Source organism: Phalacrocorax carbo, chromosome 2 (genome assembly GCF_963921805.1).
Source record: "Phalacrocorax carbo chromosome 2, bPhaCar2.1, whole genome shotgun sequence".
Taxonomy (NCBI): Eukaryota; Metazoa; Chordata; class Aves; order Suliformes; family Phalacrocoracidae; genus Phalacrocorax; species Phalacrocorax carbo.
Genome location: NC_087514.1, coordinates 9,765,888 through 9,788,381, shown reverse-complemented (window position 1 = coordinate 9,788,381; position 22,494 = coordinate 9,765,888). Strand labels below are relative to the sequence as shown.

Here is a 22,494-nt window from a genome sequence, read left to right as displayed (position 1 = left end):
TACCCAGATATCAGTGAAGATTCATTCTCAGAAGTGAGATGATACTTTTACCGAGAAGGCATGAGACAGTACCAATCCCACTTACTCACACCGCGCTCTGCTGCCTTCACAATGTTATTAGAAGTATAAGAAGTATTCATACAGCAATAACACCCAAAGGAGCACGATTAAAATGAAGATAGCACAAAGGCACAAAGAAAATGTCTTCCAATTTTGTCTACCATTTAGACCCACAAGATGAAGAAAAAGAGGGAGACAGAAGAAGGTAGCATGTATTCATATAAGTGCAGCACCACGGCTCCCCAGAGTGCTATGTGCTGTACAAATAAAGAACAAAAAGCTAGTGCTTGGCCTGAACAGCATCAAAATAAATGAGGGATTACTGGAAACAGTGAACAGATGTGAATGTGCATGACAGGTCCTCAGGGTAGAGTGAGCTCCTAAACTTTGGCTTGTTGGTTTGTAGAGATTCTGGGGAGTTTTAGGAGGGGAATCAAACATGAACGAGTAGTTTTATGATAACTGTAGGCAGTGCCTTCCAAGCCTGAAAGATAGCATGGGTGAAATCACAAAGATACTTGTTTGCAAATGCAGACCAACATTACAAAATTAAAGCACAACATTTAAATATGAAAGAGGGCTGAGGAAGATGGCACAGCGTTGGGATCTGAAGTGGTTTGAAATCGAAGGCAGACAGAGTATATTTTGGGATGAGCTTAAGGAAAATGCAGTGGGACTCAGGACAAGAAAAATGTGTTTGAAGAGTAGAAGGATCCATTCTCACTGACAGGCCGCCCAAGAGACTCTTGAATGAATCGTTATTGCTGGGTACTTCAGATAACTACTCCAAGCAAGACGCAGCTCCTAGCATAAAGGGCAGATCTGATTTCAGTGCTCTTTGCACTGCTTTTCACTGGTTCTTGGACATCCCCCCCACTGGCATAGAAGGAAAAGGACATGACAGGGGAAACATCAGTAGAGACAATGTGCTTACCCAGCATGCACAAAGGCTTCCTGGCAAATTTGAGTCTCCCCCTCCATCCTTTGTAGCGACAGCAACACCCAGCAGCCCAGATTCTTAAGGCAAATTCTGCTCCAAAGATGAAAATGGCAAAAGTTTCCTGTATCAAAGACACAAACTACGTTGTTAGACTCTTAACAAGTTTTGCAGTAATTCTGGACATAGCTGAGTGAAACAGATGAGGTGCAAGTGTTGGGGTATGTGTGTATGTGAGAGAGAGGGAGGAAATATTTGGGGAGGAGAATATAGGTTGATGAAAGATGCAAAGCAAAGTGGGACATTGCTTTACAGCCTGCTAAGTACACTGCGGGAAGTGGCCCTGCTGTTGGGTAAATGAGAAGTGCCTCAATGGACGGGCAATTACTTCACAAGGCTTCCTGTTTCACAGGAGATGAGAAGACATACGTGAGTGCCAAGTCCCCAGTGCACTGTATACCCACACCCAGGGTTACCCACCAGCAGCTCATTCATGCAGCCAGATCTCTACAGCGACAGGATTCAGTATATTCATGTGGACTCATAAATTTAAGACAATGATAAAGGCATGTATAGGATAAATTTGAGGCATATATTATGCCCTTAAATTTCTGTTGCACAGAAGAATGGGATTTTTGACCTTGCTCAAGAACTCTCCAAGCACAGGGAAGGAATGGGGAGGAAGGAGATTCTCTGAGGTGCTCAGTGGAGATGGGCCAAGGGCAGCATGGCACACACAGTTACTTTTTCTCTGTGTGAATAGCTGGCAAGGAGGAAAGGGGGATTTTTCCTGATGCTCATGCCCACAGCTCCTCAGCACTTCTGAAAACTGCTGAGAGCCACATAGAAGCAAGCACAGAAGAATGAAAAAGAACCTCAGGCTTTTTCAAATGTGAAAAGGTGGGTCTAAACAGGGTAACAGGGATGAAAAGCAAGTTTCACATTCCCTAGGGGATAAGGGTGTTTTCATAAGGCGCTTTTTGAGAAAGAACATGCAAGGGGAATTCACCTTTCATTCCTTTTGGCATTTAGTTCTTGCTTGGATCTATATGTCTCTGGGGGTACAAGGGGAAATGGAAATTGAGATCCCAGAATTACTCTTGCTATGCAGTTTCCCTAGGGATGCCTTTCTAAAGGGCCCGGTTAAGTGAGACGTTGCATTCTCTATTTCAGGATGGCTATAGGAGCAGAGGAAGTTCTTTGTTAGGGTCATTTTCATAAAATGATGAATACATCACGTTTACACTTAGTGAGGGTTTTTTTTCTTATTTTTTAATTCTTCTGCCAAATGGAAGGCCTACAGAAATACAGTCTTGAGCATGAACTCCTGCATTTATAAAACAAGCATGCTGGAAACACAGAGAAAGGAATATATTTGTTATAAATACATTTTCTCTCATTGATAGTCACCAGATGCACTGCTTGCAACAGTTTTAGTTATGCTCTTATTGGGCATAAGCATGAGCCCAGTTCTGATGACCTCCCTTGAAAGAAATGCTGGGATTGGTAGAATACCATAGAATGAGTCAAAATCATTGAAAGATCCCCCCAAAATAAGTTTTCGAATGTGCTCAGGTCTGGCATGGTCAATAGGAAATTTATTGATACCTCAGTGGGAGAACTGTTAGGCAAATGCTGAAAAGCCATTATCTAAAAGTCTCAGGCTAGTGTTTTCCCTCTCTCCTTACTTCCTTTTTACTCAATGTTGACGATGGACCAGGAACTCTCCAATATGTAAGTGTTCGGTCAGTGCTCCAGGACAAATAGAAGAAATCTTATTGCATGCAGAGCTGGGAGTAAGTTTCCATCGTGCTGATGGGGCTGATTTCAGTTCAAGGACATTACCAGGGTGATGCAGCAGCCAGTCTCCTTACCAGCAAGAGGAGCCAGTCTCCCGAAACAGTTTCATACTCCTTGAAAGTTGTCAGGACAGCTAAGATCAAACACCCCAAGACAATCAGAAACCTGGAGCAAAATAAAAGGAAGAACCACAGCATTGTTACACCTCCCTGTATTTACGTCGGAGATGTTGCCTATGAAACCCTGGGTGGAAGCCATCAGGAGATGGCTACTTCCCATCGGTGAGCAGCGAGGCTGTCTCTCGTGAAGACCAAGGGTTCTCAACCTGGACAGGGTGGGCCTGGCAGTCAAGAAATCATGGCAAGATCCTAAATCAGAGTGGTCCTGGGACAGACATGCATTAGGTAACTAGTTTCCATTCCTCAGGCAGGAAATGGATGATACTGCATTTTGGGAAGGGATTGTATGGTATGGCAGAGGACCATAATGCTCAGGAGGTCTATTCCAAGCTGATGTGCTGTGCTCTTCACAAAATGGCACTGCAGTTACAGTGGAATAAATCTACTTGGCACATCCTGAGACCTGAGAAACAGTAAACGCTTCAATCCAATGCAGCACCAGGACAAACCCTCCCTTGAAAACTGCACTGCATTTTTTTTTTTTCTCTCTTTGCGCTCATTTCTATGCAGTTGAAAAAAGGAGAAGGTTTGAAAGAGAAACAATAGAGAGGGTAAAGTTCTGCTCTCCAATGAATGCAGCGCGTGATTATTCACTGCCCCTGTGCTATTGTCTGTCTGTGAGGCTCCAGAACACAGAGATTTGACAGAAAATTTAACTCCCACTGCTGGTAAATCCAATTTAGTCCAATCTAAAGTCACATTGATCTGCTTTGTAAAACTATTCCCAGGTTCAAGCTATTCAAAACCTTTTATATATAAAGAGGTAAGAAAAATCAAGAGAGTCTTGTAAGTGATTACTGTGAAGCAGAGTGGGGGAAGCTCATATACTAGTACTTCATGTACCCAGATCATGGGCATTTTAATGTGCTCCCAAAACCTGATCCTCAGGAACAAAGGGACAGGTGGCCATGGAAATATTTCAGAGCTTAGTGAATACATTGGAAGGACAACTCCATAAAAGCTCTGGATCCCTTGCTTTCATAGCTAGGGCACATCAAAGAAATGATAGGCAGTAGGTACTGAAATCATCCAGGGAAAAACTGTGTTTAGTGTGTTCTACCTGTTTCGAATTTCAGTTTGATACCTAAAGTGAGATTTCATTTCTTGCTGAATAAAACCCCACTTTATTTTACTGGGTGAAATGAGCAGAGTCCACAGCCTGCAGTGTGGAGCCAGTGAGCAAGGACCAGAGGGAAGGGAGGATCAGCTTAGAGTCACATGTCCTCTAAACTGTCTTGGGGTTTTGTTTCCTTCATGTATAGGGAAACCTAGGGCCAAGGGAGTGTGTTGTGAGAATCTGCAACATTTTTGCAGCTGGCATAAAAGAAGAGAGGTGAGCTCCAGACAGCTTCTGCTGCCTTTTGGGAAGGAATTTCCTCCAAACAGCATCAACTAGCAACCTCCATGCAAGGAGCAGGCAACAGTGAAACACTTCACTGCAAACCCTAAAGCGTTACTTTGCTGTGGCTTTCCTAACATTAACTATTCGGACTGAAGTTTCCTATGCCAGGAAAATTTCAGATCAACCATTTCAAGCAAGGTTAGAACAGAAATAAATGTGTTTGCTCATGCTAAATAATTCTGGATTTCTTGGACAAATTTCACCTCCTCCCACTCACCAGCCATGCTCTAGAGCAAGGGTTATGTGGCTGGTAGGAAACAGCCTTTGGGTCCAGCATCCAGCATGCGTCTTTTACCATCTACCCATTGTAATCACACCCCTGCTGCTCAAGGCATTTGGCAGTTAACTTAGCGATTCTGCGATGCTCCTGCCATGCCCTCAGGCTTGCCTTGTCACCCCATACCTTGCTGTCGCACCTTGCAGTTACCAAGCCAGTGGCTCAGTGCCTTCCCAAGACCCACGATCCAGCTACCCTGCACCTCTAGACGAAAGCTGGTGCAAACCCAGACGAGACACCATGATTCCTTTGATTACCTATAAGCCACCTATGATCTGCCACATACAGCTGTTACAGTGGTACCATCACTAATTCTCCATTTAAAGCCTTGAGATAGTACTACTTGATGCTTTCCATTACGGCCATTTCTTTACACCACATGAAAATTCGGTCACCCATCAGCTCACAAGTACCATTTAAATGATTTAATGAAAGGCAAAACACACTGAAAAAAGTCCAAGGAAATTACATCATCAGCTACTTAAACTAAAGGCGATATCATACGATATCATTCAAGAGAACAGCATTGTCAATTAAATATGATGTGCAGATATTTGGCCAAGAGGAATAGAGAAGATAGTAGTGAAATCATCACCTTTTGCCTAAAACTGCCTGCGGTTTTACCACTAGAGGGTACCAGAGCTCCACAGAGTGAGGGTATACAGCCCTCACTCCTCTTTTCCTTCCCCATGAAACAAACTCAATGCAGATGATGTTCAGGTGAGCGCACCCATGTATTTGATACGCAAGAAAGGGAGTCTCACAGCCGTGAAACGGTTTTTCTTTGGTCATTAAAAAAACCAAATGCTACCATTAACAGACAAGGGTTGCTGCTAGCTTGATCGTTCTGTGTGCCACAGCCGTGCTGCAAGCCCCACTGCTCAAAGTGAGATCCCACCCACGAAAAGAACATCTCATGCAAGACAGAAAAAAAAAAAAAAGTAAAAATAGGGTGAGGGGGTGAGATTGGAGGTCACAAGTCATTGTGAATAATTTTGATGGCAAATCTGAGGAGGGAATATGGTCTGAACCCTCATTGCAGAAATTTCATGTATGTAGCCCATAAGGGTGCCTCAGAGGTGCAACGGCTGAGTGGGAACCACAGTCCCAAAAACACACACAGCCCACCGAGCAAGGCTTCTGCTCCTTCCTGCAGTACTCTGGGGTGTGCAGGGACGAAAATCCTGTGTTGGGATACGTAACTGCCATCCATCTTGGAAGGGTCAGCTATCCTCTTACCGCACTGTTTCTGAAGGATAAACATCCACTGCAAGCTAACCAAATCACATCTCAGCAATCCTCCCTTAGCATCTGAAATGACGAACGCATTCAGAGCACTTAATAATTTTAATCTCCATTGACGGTATGCAACCCACCAATTTGCCTGCAGCCTCTTCTGTTTTGGATCTTGGTGTTTACAAAGCCTGCAAGTCTTCTCATGTCCTCTTTCTATGGAAGATGCTACACAGGTGTCATGGTTTTTCATCAATTCCCCCTTGCTCAGCAAAGGTGATAACGAGGTACATCTTCACCTTGCTGCTTATGCCCATATTGCAGCCTTAGGAACGTAAAGACCCTTAACTTGCTTGACAGTTGCTAGGCTGTGTTGTCCTATAGCAACAAGACAATGGTTGAATCTATACTGTCTAATTTAATCTTTTAGAGGCAGCAGTGTGGGTCCAGTGGTTAAGCCTGACAGTAAAGCCATAACAGGCAAATCTCAGGGAAAGAAACTGCTGAAATCTCAGGGGATGAACAGAGGGGACACTAACACCAACCTGGGGAATCAAGGGGCAGAGAGGGAGAAAGTCTCAAATATACTCGCAGTTATAATGATACTATCCATGGGACGTAGAGCACCAAGGGTTAGAAGAAAGCAATGCGGTAGAAGTCAAGGTTTAGCAATGCAAATGGAGTCCTATTAAGCCTAAGCTTCCTATTGAACAGTGTTTCAGCAGGTAGCAGTCCAAACTTCAAGACTGTAAATCAGATATGCCAAAAGAGGATCTGAATTTGGTTCTTCAGTTTTTAGAATCATCCTTGCTAACATTTTACATCATTTTTCACAGCCCATCACGTTGTACCTATTTGCAGCATTATGCCTAACATCCTGATTAGTTTGTTGACTGTCTAAGCTCCAGAGAGCCAAATGGTGGTGGTCTTTTGTCCCTGTCACAACTAATATGCTATTCTAGTAAATAGATGCTCTTGTTATTGGAAAGCACATGTTTATCAATCATATTTTCTAATTGTACTATTGTGGTGTATTAAAGACAGTATTCCAAAAACAATACATATTTTTCCCAGTAAAGAAGAGGTAATTCATTACTATGCTAGACCATGAATCTAATGTTTCTTGGATGAACATCATAGGCTCTTTTGTTTGGTAAATTTTGATTTCTTTTAATGTTTCACATTCTTTGAGTTTTTCTTCTATATCTGCTTTTATTTGAAGCCAATATAATGCAGATCTAGCTGAGAACTTTTATTTATTTTCCATATATAAGTGCTTATCATGTAGCCTGTTCACCATCTCTTTCTTCAAAATTTTAGGAGCAGATCACACAGTAATTTGCCTATAATCTATTCCAAAGGATAGCAGCCCTTCTGAAGCTGTCATGAGGAATAGATACATCACAGGCAGGCCAAACCATATTTTCATCTGGCATAATTTTGTCAAATTTTTGTGCTGTGTGGCAAAATTTTAGGTCTCCATTAGGCTTACAGTAAATAGAGAGGAAAGTGTGCTTCTTGTGTACAACTCATGTTTTCAAGTAGATGTCTCAAGCTGGTCAGAAGCAGCTACAGAGAATTTGTCTCTATAACTGTAAGGAAAGACTCTAGTGACTAGCTCCTATGGACAAGTTTATTCTGTAAATTAGCTGAATGCCACCCCTTATGTTCATCCCTGCTTTGGATATAATTACAAACACCACCTTTTAATAATGTTTATACATTTTTACTACTGAAGAATTAGCCTACCAGCCATACCAGTCTAATTCTTACATGACCAGGTTTCTCTGAAATCCCTTGCTCTAAATTTAGGTATCACATCAACATGTGGTCAAGGATCCTACTTACGTAATAATAATCCAGGCTCTGGGCAGGAAAGCATCTTGAACAGTTACTACTAAGAAATCCCCTCCAGTGCAACAGTGCATAGGCTTCTCGCATCTCCAACACCATTTCTTACAAGCCATTGGAATTTTCTCTGTCTCCAAATGTTCGTATGAATCTGAGATTTTTCTGCTTGCTTCATTTGGTCCATTCTTGTTTTCCCTTAAAACTTGTGTTCTAGTTTCATTATGTTCTGCCACCTGGTAAATGCTAATGGAATTCTCTAAGATCATATTAGGAAAATCTGGCAGCGTTTTGTTCAATTTTTGGTTTATGGTTCCCAGTGCAATATGGTCCTGAACCCATGGTTCCCACATGTTTTCCCAAATTTCATATTGGAACAACCTTATTTTCTTCAGCTACTGGCTTTTACCCATAAGGATTAAAAATGCATCTTTTCTCACAGTTCTTTCAGTTGCTCTACATTCCTACCCACCATCTTTTTCTCTGCATCCAAACTTCAGTTTTCACAGAACATCTGCAGTATCTTGGACTGATCGTTTTATGGTTGCTAATGAGAGGCTCAAGCTGGGATTTTTAAACTAAAAAAATGTCATTACCAAATATTTGAGAACAGCTCTTCTGAGAGAAGGGAATGCATGCCTGATTTTCATGGACTTGTGAATACTCACTGTTTAATATTTAGATTCTTCCATCTCTGCTATTCCAAGCAATAGCCCGGATACTCTTATAGAGATCCGTACTGAGACAGGGGTGATGTGAAAAATCTGAAAACTTTGTGAGGCTACAAATGTGCACTGTGCAGGGGGGTATGGGGGAGTGCACTGAGAAACTCAGTGGAGGTCTGGAGAGTGAGAGAAAAATCAGCAAGTGCTTCAGGTAGGGAGGTTCAAAGGTTTCTCTTTCTCTGCATCCACAGATTCCACTGAGTACACACACTCATCCACAGCTTAATGCAGGTGCCCCTGGCCCAGTGCCATCATACAGCAAGGACAGGGCAGAAATGCCACGCTCAGTAAGCTGACTTGCACTCTTGCTCTGCTGCAATGGCAGAGACACAGCAAGATCCTTCACAAGGTACTGGAGGAAACCCTAGGAAGTAAAGAAACATTCCCAAAAGGTCCCTAGTCGCATACCAGCCAATCTGGCAGGTGATGAAGTGGTAGCCCAGAATGACACTAGTCCATTGGTGACAGAAGCGAGAGCCATTGTCCCTCTCACAGTAGGAAGCTGAGACAGAAAAGCCTAAATGCCTACTTATGCCAGATTTTTGATGACCTTGGGTCCTCATTGATAGGAGTGCCTCTCAACAGGTTTCACTGCTGTTTCCCTAAGTTTGGAAAGTTTTAAAAAAGCAAGATCTGGGAAAGGAAAGCCATGCTTCATAGCAGGGCATTTAGGGTGCAAAAGAACAGCTTTTAAATCAGATTGTTTCTCTCCCTTTCCTCCACATGCAAGCCTAGAGCCTGGCTAAGGCCTCTTCCTCTTGTTGCTTTTTCTTCAGGTACACCCCTAAAAACTTTTTGCTTCAGTGCCTTGTGTGCCTGTTGCCAGCTTCCTTAGGGATTGTGGCTTGCTGGTACAAAATATTTTGGGTCAGCAATGTCAGACAGCATGAACACCATCACCCTGGATTTTCTGCTGCAGGGGACATTTCAGAAGAATGGCCTGACACATTTCTTAGATTTTCTGGCATGAGAGTGCAAATTAGAAAGCCCAGAGCACTACATTTCCCTGCCTGATTTTTCTCAGTTTGTAAGACGGGAGCCATCACCAAGAACATATTTCCATCTTGTCTCTGAGACAAGTTTTAAAGATGCTCTGAAAGGTCTAGCATACATAGGTTACAAGAAGAGGCCTATACGACTTATTACATGAATGATTGGGGGACAGATTGCAGAAGTGAAGGACTGACAATGACAGCATTAGCTCCCAAGGAATTAGATGTCTCCTATCCTCCTGAGGCTTGAATAAGGATAGGAAAGCATCTGACTGTTGCAACTAAATATTCTGAGTTGCTCTGTTAGTGGCTTTAAATTCTATTTTTATATTAAGTGAATGACATTGGACTGAACTATTGTTCAGGGCTTTTATCTGCCATGACTAGTATGCCTGTCCATGGGCTTATCTCTGGCTGGCAGAATGCTGCTAATCAGGTTGAGACACATGAACTATAAAACACGGTGGGCCATACAGCACAGCAAAGCAGGAACAGCACAGAGCCAAACTGCATTACCCAGCAACCCCAGCTCCAATAACTGCAAATCAAATAAGTTGCAGAAATGCTTCTAACAAGACTTTCTCCAAGGTACACTAACAAATTTGTGAGAAGCCATTTGAAGGTAAACTTTAAGGTTTATACACTGGTTTCTACTAAATTTTGTGAAATAGAAGTATAGGATATTTGAAAGTCAGCCTGAAATTCAACAGTCAAGTGCCCAGCCTTCAGCAACGCCTGTAAAGAAGTAAAGTGAATTTAGGGTATATAAAAAGCCTAAGTATATAGGCTTTATATATATATTATAGAGTATATAAAAAGCATTAATTATCATGTCAATGAAAACTCTCAGATCCTTGTTTTGAACTATCCAGTTGTTGGAGTTGTTTTAATCCAGGAGGATTTTTTGAATTTTTTCTAATTTTTATGAAAGTGAAGAGTGCAGAGTCATCACTGCACCTTACTCTGTGTGACAACACTGCACATCAGTTTTCCTCAACAAAGTGGTCTATAACCCATTCACAAATCCAGTGGTGCTGCAAAACAGTCAGGAAAGGATTTCTTACTGTGCAGAATACAAAGTAGATGAGCTGCTCTCACTTTATTCACAGGAAGAGAGGAGGAGAAGGAGGAAGGATCTGTGCTAAAAGGTGCAAGGGCTAAACTCACATTACAGCAGCTGTGATCAGAGTCACAGTGGTGGTGTGCAGTAAGGTTTCTCCTTGTGATATGCAAATTAACACAGACAAATACTGTGTTAATAAACAGACCAAACTTCTCTGCAGATTAAACCAGATTTGGAGTCCAGTTGACTTGATACTGTTCCTATAAACCTTTTGTTACATCAGACTTAAGTTTCCCTTCACGCTCCATAGATAAGCAGCCTGTGGTTTAACGTTGATGGTCAGCCAAGCAACAAGGCTTCAGAGCTCTGGCCCATTGCCAGTACCCCGTAAAGTGGCATTAGCTGGAGGCCACGGGTGCTGAAAGCAGAATAGTCTTTAATATCTTATTCTACAAAAGAACTAAGGATATCTCAGAGGCTTTAGATTATATCAGATATGACATGAAATTAGCCATTGTAAACATATCAGTGTAGGGGTCTTATCTCTGTCAGAATCCCAGGCAAAGCTTTTATCAGGTAATGATGGACATCCTGTTGCCGCTTCACTTTCTAGCTGCTGCTCTATAGCAGCGCAGATGTCCCATAGGTTCTGTTCCATATTTGCCAGCCCCATATGGATACTGAAGAACCCCCATGGTATCTCACAGGAGACTAGGTGCACAAGGTTCAGGTCCCAGTTCTTTGTCTTTTTGGAGGAGATGACTCCATTATACATATATATATATATGAGAGTATCACCAGAGTCCTGGTGCTGAACACAGTGTCACATGGATAGAAATGCATTTTGGGTGTCAACATGAACATCATGGTCTCCTAATCACACCTTCCCCAGCTCATTGCCATGCCTTTTCTCACAGTGCAGAAATGAAACCACTCCCTGTAGGTCAGCTGCACACCAATCAAACCACTGCCACAGGTCTTATGCCCTTTAATACCTGCATTTCAAAATATATTTGAGGGCTTCTCTTCTCTCATAGTTCTACACGAACACTGTGAAGATTTTTTTACAATTTATTGAGAAGACAGAAGAGGGACAGAAAGTGGATTTCAACCCTAAAATGTCAGCTGCTGCCTTTATGGTTTAACACATGACAAGACACGTGGTCTGGACAGAAATGCGAGGGGGATGATCAATCGCTTAGAGGCAAATCCTTTTATAATAGTGTCTTTTCAACATCGCATCTTTAAACTAATGACAGTATGTCAATAACTTTAAAGTGATTCAGCAAAGTTGCTTACAGAGGCTGTGTCATGTGGAATTTCTATAGGATCTGCACCTCCACAGGGAAGGGCAGTGGGCTGCAGACCTGTGGTGCTAACACAGCCGCTAAGGCCAACACAGGAAGAGTTGAAGCATAGAGTACAGATAAGTTATATGTGCTCCTTTTTCACCTCCAGTTCACATTCATTAGCAAATTATGAGCTGCGTTAGCATAACAAATGAATCACATCCTCCTTGAAGGTCAACTTTGGATAAGCTCTGTAGAGGTCATTGTATCCTCAGAACTCTGATTTACACAACTAAACAATAGTACACGGTATTTGTACCTACATAAATTTGATGCTGTTTTAAAGTCTTTCTGCCACTTCGCATTACCAAATCAATTAACCAGCATTCAAAATTCAGAATGATCATCTGTAAGCATGTGATATTTCATTTGAAGTCTGAAGTTGAAGTCTTTGGAGGAGGTTATCAGCCTTTTCCAGACCTGCCCAATTTCATTCCTGAAGTGTTTCACCAGCATCTGCAACAATGCTTCTCAACACAATGTATGACGGCCCTTTTGCTCAGCTGGCTTGTTAATATCTCAGATTACATTATCCCTGTTTAACCTGATGGTTTCAAACAAAGACAATACTATCAAACCTTCAGGTAAAAATGGCAATATGGAAAGGAGTATTTTATTTGTTTTTCTTTGAAGAAAGAGCTCTATTTAGTTAAGTAATTTGAAACGGCAGAGAATTCAGCATGTGTAAGTACCTTTAGAAAAATGAAACCAAATTTGCAGTAATGAGAAGTTCTGCAGGCAGAATACAATCTAACAAAGCAGTTAAGTCTGTACAGAGCAGCTCTGTTGGGACTCACATGTTTGTGTCCTCAAAGAATATGAATCTTTGGTTGTCTCCTAAATGGAGCAGCTGTTTTTTTTCTGAAGGAAGGTTGTCTATTACAGATGAGTTTTGGGCACAGTGGGGCACAGCCTTCACATAACTTTCCTATGTTATTCAACATCCATGGGAACAGGAATTCCTCTTCCCAATTTGAGCTTTGCCAGCTTCTGTTGTGCATTAATGCAGAGAGGGATTGGAATCTCAATGCTATGATGAACCTGTAAGACTATACCATTTTCAAGTATAGCACAATAGATCTGACCAGCCAGCCAGCCAATAAAGCTCATTCAGTGAGCTGAACAGCTCTCTGAGCTCCATGAACTGTACTAACTAGATTAGTGGGTTTGTAGATACTTAACTCACATATATTCGCACAGATATTTGGATGCCTGAATTGAATTTCTAAATCATGAGCTGAATCTCATCTCATGTAGGTGAACAAAAGCAGAAAGCCTGGAGCAGAAAGCAACAACACTGATGCTGTGCTCACAGCTTGCAGTGCCTCTGCTAGTGCCAAATACTGGGATGAAGAGGTAGTTTTGCACCAGAGATGCACAGCTTTTCTCTTTTTCTGGGCCCCAAAAAATATTGCAGTAAAATTAAGAGTGCTGCAGAAGGCTGAATGCCAGATCTGGGCTTTTTTATTGACCTTCCAGACAACTGTGATGGTTGACATGGACATCTAAAGCGAGTGGAAAGTCAGATTTTCTCCCTCCACAATCCCACCAGGACATCTCCAGAGATGGGGTGGCACACTTGCCATGTGACTGGGGAAACCTTCAGTAGGTGAGCACTAGGCAGTAACTCTTTCCTGGGTGCAAGATGTACTAAATGAGTCAGGCAATCTCTCCATTATGCCAATGCTCTGTATATATATGGATATCTGCCTTGGCTTTCTACAGCATAACCTGTACATTTGCATTTGGTATAGCATGGCTTGAAGTTGTTCTCAACATTGATTAAATATCTAGGTCATAGGCTCTAACTGTTCCAGTGATGCTACAATGACTTCTGAGTAGTCTTGATCAAGATGCTCACAACTTATGGTACGTCGATTTCCCCATTGCTTACCAGCAGCAGTAGTCCTACAAAGGCTCAGAAGACTGGCTTATGCTCAAAACAGTCCTTTTTTTTTTTTAAACAGGAAATTAAGGAGTAGTACAAGATTGCTCCTCCAACATCCCTCTCTTCTTAATTTTTTTCTGAGGGACTAATTCAAAGTGCCTTTAAATCAATGAGAACATTTTTGTTTGCTTCAGTGACTGTTGGAGCTCAGCCTTACCCTTTTGCCACTTAAGATTTCTGCCTGTGTTTTAATTCAATAAAAATTAGGCCAGAGGCATGTGAAACGGGCTGGGATTCACCTCAACTTATTGCAGACATTGAGAGTGCAAGTAGTTCACTTTAAAGCGGTGGGGAAAACGGGGATCTTAAAAGCACAATTCATCTGCTCTGTTTTAGGGATCTACTTTAGGAGGAGATGAGCTATGTATTAGAGTGCCTAATTCTCCACCTGGAAAAAAGAGTCCCAGGTGACTAGGTCAGAAGAATCTCACTTACAGTGTCAGATAACAAGCCATGAATCAAACCTAACATTATCTTGCAATGCTGGCAGTGATAAAAAAGAAGTAAAAGGGAAGAAGGCTTTCCACTGGGCCCCAGGGCCCAAACGCCTAAATACAACCTTTAACAAAACCAAAAAGGTTTGTATTTTCTTACTCTGTCTTACCAGTGTAACCACACATAACATGTTTGACACTCAAATGTTTGCCAAACTGAATACTGAAAAAAACATGAGAAGAAGCCAAAATTAACAAAGAGATGTTCTTAGAAATACCTCTCCCGCACCAGTTTTACCCTGGAGGGTGTGTGTGTCCAAATGTTTTTCCACAGCCAAGACAACTGTTAAAGTAATAGTTTCTAAAGAACAAAAGCTTAGTTTCTACCTTGAAGGTAATATTAGAGAAAGGTTGAAGAAAACAAATATTGCAATCCCACCTCAGCCAGTAAAATTATGAGACCTGGTAACTATTAGTTTTCAAGTTGTTTGAATTCTGAGTAAATTTGATTAAAAAGTTAATTACTCACAAGAACAAAATTTGAAAGGTTTTCATGGTGAACACTTCACATTAAATTACTAGCACTATTTCAGCCATTGTGACATTTTATAAACAAGAACATGGTTACACTCAGATTGCTTGTAAGGTTATTAGATATATCTCAAGGTGCCCACTTTAAATGTATGCTAAACAGCCGTAATGTGGCTATGGATGTTATCTAACACAAATGATTCAACAAGCCCTTAACATAAAGCATGTAATTGCATTCTATACACACCATTATCAGACTTATGGGGCAGGCTAAGGAATATTTCATGCTTTAGACTCTTGAGGGAACTTGTGCTCCTTCCTCCAGCATGGATCACTGTGTTCTTTCCTTCATCAGACAGAAGGATACAAAAGCATGTGAAATCTTTCAAACCTAGATATTTTTTTTGCCAGGAATTTTCAATCGTTCTCCTTATACAAGACATGCCTTTCATTATAATTTCTCTCCCCTGTCCAGCTGAGGAGGGGGAGTTATGGAGCAGCTTTGGTGGGCACCTGGTGTCCAGCCAAGGTCAACCCACCACTCCTGCCCACTCAGGTCCTCCTGTCCCATTAGTATACTCCACCTAATAGATGGCATTTGATCTCCTCCATGCCATGCACCAGCTTGCCTGCTTGGTGAGGAAACTCCAAATGGAGGAAGAATGGGTAATCTCTCAAATTCTACATGCTCTTTGGTGGACTTCAGTGCCTCACGGCCTCTACAGTGGGGATAAGACTAACAGGCTGATGCAGAAGTTTCTTGGCTGAGGAAGTTGAACGCTCCTTGAGCACCATGGCGTAAGACAGGATAGATAACACCTCAGTGATCAGGAGAGATGGCAAGGCTCCAGCTTGTGACACTCCAGCTACCAGCATTCAGGAGAACCAGCATTAAATGAAAGGGTATGACAAAGTTATCCTGGGTTAACTGTTTGTCTGCTGTTGTTCCAGGTGAATGCTGCTGCTCTCAGTGATATTTCAACTAGTTAGGAACAGTTACTGAAGCCTTTAGGAGGGATTCTCATTCCTTGGTGCCCAGTGGCAACTGAGAAAACTTGAAATATCAACCTGGATATCCTTGGACAGATTCACAGAAGCATTGAATGGTAGAATGCTTTGGGCTGTGTTGCTGTACGCTTCTATGGGAGAACTTACCTTGGGCTGCATATCTCCAGGACACAGGGCTCTACCCACCCTGGGGACAGTGATGCACAGACATCAATATGATGGATACAAAATGCCCGTTTATTTAGCTGCGTCACACGCTTATATAGCTCTTGCGCTTCCTGTTCCTGCCACTCCTATGGGGAGGAGTCTATCTTTCCGTCACATCCCATGATCTTCCGGTTGCCAATCCCTGTCTATTCCCCTACAGGGCTGTAAGGGACCTTTAAAGGTCACCTAGTCCAACCCCCCTGCAGTGAGCAGGGACAGCTTCAACTAGATCAGGTTGCTCAGAGCCCCGTCCAACCTGACCTTGAAGGTTTCCAGGGATGGGGCGTCACTCACCTCTCTGGGCAACCTGTGCCAGTGTTTCACCACCCTCATCATAAAAAAATTGTCTTCCTCATACCTAGTCTAAATCTACCCTCTTTCAGTTTAAAACCATTACACCTTGTCTTATCACAAAAGGCCCTGCTAAAAAATCTGTTCCTCAGCCCTATGTTGGATCTTGGCACCTTGTCAATAGAAATACTGTGTTTAGGGAGAGTTCATGCCATGTGAATCTATTTCTCAGTCTCCACTAAACACCACAAATTTCTATTGACATCAGTCTAGATTTTTGCTCTGCAATGGGATTCCAATCCAGGTTAATAAAAAAAAGGTTATCTATGGTCCCCGAGGACATGTTTCTGTACCTACAGCTTTACAGCCTTAACCTGATACTGGAGATCCAGATCTAGTCAAATAGCAAGCCATGCTATTACTGTTACTTGTTAGTACCTCTAACTTAACTGTAGGATGTTCTAGTACAAAAATGCTAGAATCAATCAAGCTAGGTAAGGTGTTAAGTACCTGAAGTAGAATGGGTTAATTTTCCATGCTGAGAATCAAATAATTAGTGCAATGGATTAACCTGACAGCACAAAGTCCTGTGCTGTCACAGTTAATCTGCTTCCATTATCATCGTAGCCTGGTTAAAGCTAGCTCAGGTAGCTGAAACCTGTCCCATAGCCATATTTATTGTTTCTTAAATGCAGTACATATAGAAGGGCCACCATTTAAGGGAAGTAACGACAGCTTGAACAGAAGTGTCATATAATCCAGGAAGTCTTTGATGCACAGAATGACACACTTTGTGTATCTTACTTCCACAGTCTGAGTTAAGCCAAGCACCAGATTTGGCATCAGGAAGGGATATATCTTCACATCACTCTGGCATTGAGTATTGGCTTAGGCCTGGATATTTTCTTTTCCCTGGAACATAAGGCAATGCCCATTTCTTAGGGTTATCTGGGAATTATTTTGCTTTAGCAGGAAATTATTACAGTCCCACTCTTCCTCATGTACATTACAGTTGAGGCGGTTGGTCTTTATTGTAGGCATTTTTTTAAAAAAATGCTTAGGCTTATTGTAGAGTCGACTTTGTCATTGTTCTGGTGAATGCAGTGCTTAAGTGTCTCACATGACCTGAAGAAAACAGCTACTTTTATGTGGCTGCATGTGACTGAAGCTGTTGGTCTTTGTAGTCTTTTCCAATGAAACATAGGATCCCATTTTCATGGTCAGGAGCCTGACGCCTCCAGAACAGAGGGGCAGGAGGGGTTGTAACCCCAGCACATGCAGCAGACAGGCCACTGAAAAGAACCCAAAAAGATGCTCATCTGTCTCCTTACTCCATCTTCCTTCACTCCCTACACTTTCACTGTCCCAGCTCCTCTCCCTGATACCCAGAGCACTGATAAGAAGCTGATGTGGGAGCACGGGGTGTCAAACAAAAAGTACTAAATAAAGGAAGCAGATATCAGTAGCTTCATTTTCCCCCCGTCAGGATTAAAATATCTTTTGATGAATAGGGAGAACATCTATTTATATGAACTAAAAATATTACAGGAAATTAAATAGGGCTGTGAAGATGTTAAATCTAGAAAGTATATTCAATCATTATAACATCTTTTATGGCAGTTTTAGTTCTGATTTAAGCTAAAAACCTCAAAGTAAACTTAACTTTGGAGCCCTTACAACATCTCCAGAGAGTATGTTCGTTGCTATATTTATAGACAGTGTTACACGAGTGTTCTTCTCTCTTTATATGCATCTAGTCAGTAGATAGCATGCCAGTGGGTAGTACTCCAGAATACATCTGCTTGGTATACCAGCATTATGGAGCCAGGAAGATTTAATTTAGCAGCTTTAACTGCATGAACTGTTCACAGGGCTTAGATGTGAGCAACTAGAAATTATTATTTTTAACTTGAATACACAGTTACTTACAGACAGGTTTGCACATGGGAGTGAGCATGCGCATGTGTATCTGAATTTATTTTCTGGCAATGAAACATCCTAGAGGCAGTGGTTTGCTTCTTCTAGGACAGCTGTAAAATCTGGACTAGCTTGAACATCACCCCTATCCGAACGAGGATTTCCCAAAATGCTTGAAGAAATCTGACAAATCAAATTATTCACTGCTATTCTGAAGTGTTTCTACTCTTTAGCTGGGGGGGGGGGGGGGGGGGGGGGGGGAGGAAGGGAAGGGGGGTGTGTGTGAGGGGAAAAGACAGAAAGAACATCTGTGCTTTGGGGAATGAAGCCTAGAAAGAAACATTTGGGAGACTTAAGAAATAGTATGAAAGGAAAGTAAGAGCTTGATCTTATGCTTACAGAAATTACTGGCAAAACTCTCAGTGACTTTAATGGTGAAAGATCAGAGCTCAAAGCATGAGCCCGAGAGAGGAAGAGAAGAAATGGGTCTGTGATGAAAGACATTAGGCACAAAGAACTGGTGACAGTCAGACAGCAAACCCCATAGCCAAACACTTCCACGTAAAAAGCTCCATGTTTCAATGACCTATGCACTTCTGACATCTGGTAATTTCCCTCTTTGGGGGAGATGGCCCTAAATATACTGTCACTATGCACAGAAATCAAGATGTTCAAAGCTGCCGATTATTTTTCTTTGATATTTTATCTTTTTTTCCTTTTTTTTTTTTTCCTACAGTCTATCTGCTGTCAGCTCAAGAATTTTTACCCCACGGATTCTGAGTACCCATGTCTCTGGTGAATGAGAGAAGCCGTAAAGAGCAATTTAAAGATAGAACTTACAACTGTAAAGAAAAACTTTACGTTGTAATAGCTTGGAATACAGATGGCAAATTGAGATGCCCTTTAGCTAATGCTGTAATTTTATGTGCTTTCCAACAGACAGAGAGGTACAGAATAGGAGAAACCTGTTAGAGGAAGAAAGGCTTGAAAGCAGACAGGATTTAGCTAAGGTTTTATTAGGAGAAAGAATTAGTTTTGAATTTTACCATAGCAGTTTTGAAGGCCTAGGGCTTTAATCCTGCAAAGACTTTACTGTGCAATCTGTGCTGGGTATTACACCACCACACATCATTCCCTGTTCACAACACAGTTCTTTTCTGATTGAGATTTTTGAAAATTTTGAAAAACATAAAGCATATGATTCACCTCCCATTGATCAGCTGAACTGCACTAGGCTGCAGAGCTTGTTAGGATGTAATCCTTCGGGGGAGTCAAATTTTAACAGACTGCTGGGGTTATTTTTGGTTTGTCATGTGCAAACTGACTGTAATCTCATTCGTACCCACTGAGAAGGCAGAAAGGATGATGGCTGTGCTACAGCTGGTGGTGAAAGGTTATTCTTAATTTTGATCTGGCAAACGAGTTATCAGCCATCATAAATGACAAGATTCCTTCTCCCACTCAGCCAGTGATGAGCAGACTTTCAAATACACTGTCTTAAGAAGGCATAACTACAAAGCCATTTCAAAGGCAAGGTTTAAAACCTCAGATGCTTGGTAGGAGAATATGAAATTGCATGCCTTTCTTCCCCCCCCGCCATCATTAAATATTTCTTTAAAAAAATCTGCAGTTGTTGTTCTAGGAGGCAATTGACAGTTAAAGACTAGGAAGAATGTTTTAGCTTAAACTGGAGGAATAAAAGTGTTGGGAAAATGGGAGGTTTGTACATATTTTTGGCTAAATCAAGCTCTGGATCAAACTGGCTGACAACAGGGTGGAGGTCTTTACCATGACTTAACAATGAATGAGGTAACTGGCTGCTGAAAAAAACTACTCATGACTGGAAAAGGCTTTATTTTCATTTAGAATGCAGTGATTCAATAAACAAGAAATGTGGGGATCATTTCATGGGTTTGTGGGATGGTACACCACCACAAACTGACGGTAAAATTTCCATCAATATCAGCACTGATTTGAAACTGTGGCTGTTTTCAAAGCTAAAGCAGTCTGAGGGAAAAATAAATAACCCATGATTTCCTAAGTAAATCCTTCCATTTACCTTCAAGGATATATTAAAGAGAAACATGTAAGAGGATCATTCAATCTACTTATACAATGTGAGCGAATCTCTGAGTAACAGCTGCAGCATGAAGAGGGCATTAATGTTAACTCTTCATCATGGGCACCAATGTCAGATAACTATCACTCACTAAAAACGCTTTGTTTCACATGCAAAACCCAGTTGCTAAGGGGATGTGAAAACTATTTAAAGCCAGAAAGTGTTAGGCATCTTTATGCACACTTAGTGTTATGGTGTCTCTGTAATCCTGTTAACTTTAATGCAAACATTTATGGTGAGAGGTATCACCCAAGTTGAGTAACATCTCTACCATCTTGCACATAATGATGGAAGACAGGAAGAACAATACAGAAGAGTCATGTACTGCCAGCAGACATGTCTACATTCAGGATGAGCCACTAGTTCCTATACAGCCTTGTGCCAAAATGAAACAATTGTATGTGTTCTACATGTCCGTGTTCAAACCATTTTAAACCCTACTGCTGATTCATGTGCATGGTGCATGTCCTGCTGCTTTCCACAGCCTGACAGATATGAAATAGAAGGTCAGGCAACTGACCAACTGCACAATGATATAAAGTGTGCCTGTTGATGACAAGAGAAAAACCTAAAGGAGGATCTGAAATTGTAGGCGAGTGTCATCCCACACAGATTTGGAACAGGCTGCCCAGAGAGGTGGTGGATTCACCATCCCTGGACGTATTTAAAAGACATGTAGACGTGGCACTTCAGGGCATGGTTTAGGAGGCATGGTGGTGGTGTGTTGACGGTTGGACTTGATGATCCTAGAGGTCTTTCCAACCTTAATGATTCTATGATTCTGTGATTCTAAATACATGCCAGAAGCTTTACAATTGAACTTTCCTATCTTATGAGTATGAGATATTATCCACACAATTCAATATAAGATAATTCAAAGAACCTACTTGACTCTAATCACATTTCTTAAAATGACTTTTTTTTTTACTTTCTAGTATTGCTCCGATGTCAGTCTGTAACCGTTCTTAAAACACTAGGTCTCCCTAATTTATTTTTGCAGACAGGGAGCTGAGATGTAACTTCATGTATGGCCTCTCAGTGGTCTCCCAGTGCTCTTGTGATTCTCATAATTTTGAAACACTCCACAGAGGCAGCACCCAGAACAGCAGAGGGGAGCGATGGTTTTGCTTCCCTTAAGGTGAACACTTCTATCAGGAGGTTTCTATTGGAACTATGTTAATAACACCCAAGAAAGTAATTCTGATACTTTCATAATTCTCCTGAGTGATGCCAGATGATACTTAATGCTGCCTTCCCAGAGTTACACAGGTAACCCCAGCATGCAGCACAAATCCAGAGTTCAGCTGAGAGACAGACTTCAGGAAGTACAAATTTACACAGGCTATAGGACCAGTATCTCCTGGAAATTTCAAGGACCCAATACGCTAACAAAACTTTAATTAAGAGAGGTGTAATAGATTGTGGAGACAGTCCTGAAGTGTGAGGCCGGTACTAAAAATTAATAAAAAAAAAATTAAGAAAAAGGACAGCATGCTCAGTGTTATTAACACACAATGGCTTGGTAATTTCCTTTGCATGACATATTATTTAATCTGAAGTGAGGTTACAGTCTTGGAATATTAATTACCTTGCACTAATCCTATCAATTCCGAACACACACAGGTGCTTTTACAGAGTAACTGGCCTCTTTATACAGCCTAAATTGAAACCGTCCATTGTTTTCTAGTGCTTATCACCTCCGCGTCTGATTTCAGCCAAAACCTGACAGCCAAATGCAGAAATTGAGGAGGAGATGAATGTTATTTGGTGACAAGCAGCTATAGTGGATTTTCTAAGGGTGCTTATAATAACTCATTAATCACAAATGAAACCCTGCAGTAAATCAGCCACTGGCTAAGGAGGAGGTGTACCTACAGCGAGAGCAAGGACCCCTCTCCCTCCCTGTTCCCTTCCCGAATGCCATGTGGCCCATGTGGTGTCTGCCAGCACAGCCCATTTTGATAACCAGAGCTGCTGTCAACACCCCCATCCCACTCCCAGGAGCCCTTGTCGTCCTCAGCAATGGGATAAAAACCATCTCTGGTACATGCACACGGCACATCAGACCACGCTGAGAGCTCTGTGCTCTGCTTCGGCTAAAGTTCGTGCAGTGCCGTGTGCTCCCAGGCTGTGGGTATGTAAAGGGGGATACTGGCAAAAATCTCCCAGGTAAT

At 41.8% G+C, this 22,494-nt stretch overlaps 1 protein-coding gene across 1 annotated transcript in view; it reads right to left on the bottom strand.

Annotated features, from left to right (window-relative positions):
• Window positions 1–22,494, bottom strand: part of KCNQ3 (potassium voltage-gated channel subfamily Q member 3) — a 205,726-nt gene that overhangs the window by 37,139 nt on the left and 146,093 nt on the right. Inside the window, exons 2-3 of the mRNA XM_064442077.1 lie at window positions 2,872–2,962; window positions 995–1,121 (exon numbers count right to left, since the gene is read on the bottom strand). Coding sequence (XP_064298147.1) covers window positions 995–1,121; window positions 2,872–2,962 — 218 coding nt within the window. The remainder of the gene's footprint in view (window positions 1–994; window positions 1,122–2,871; window positions 2,963–22,494) is intronic.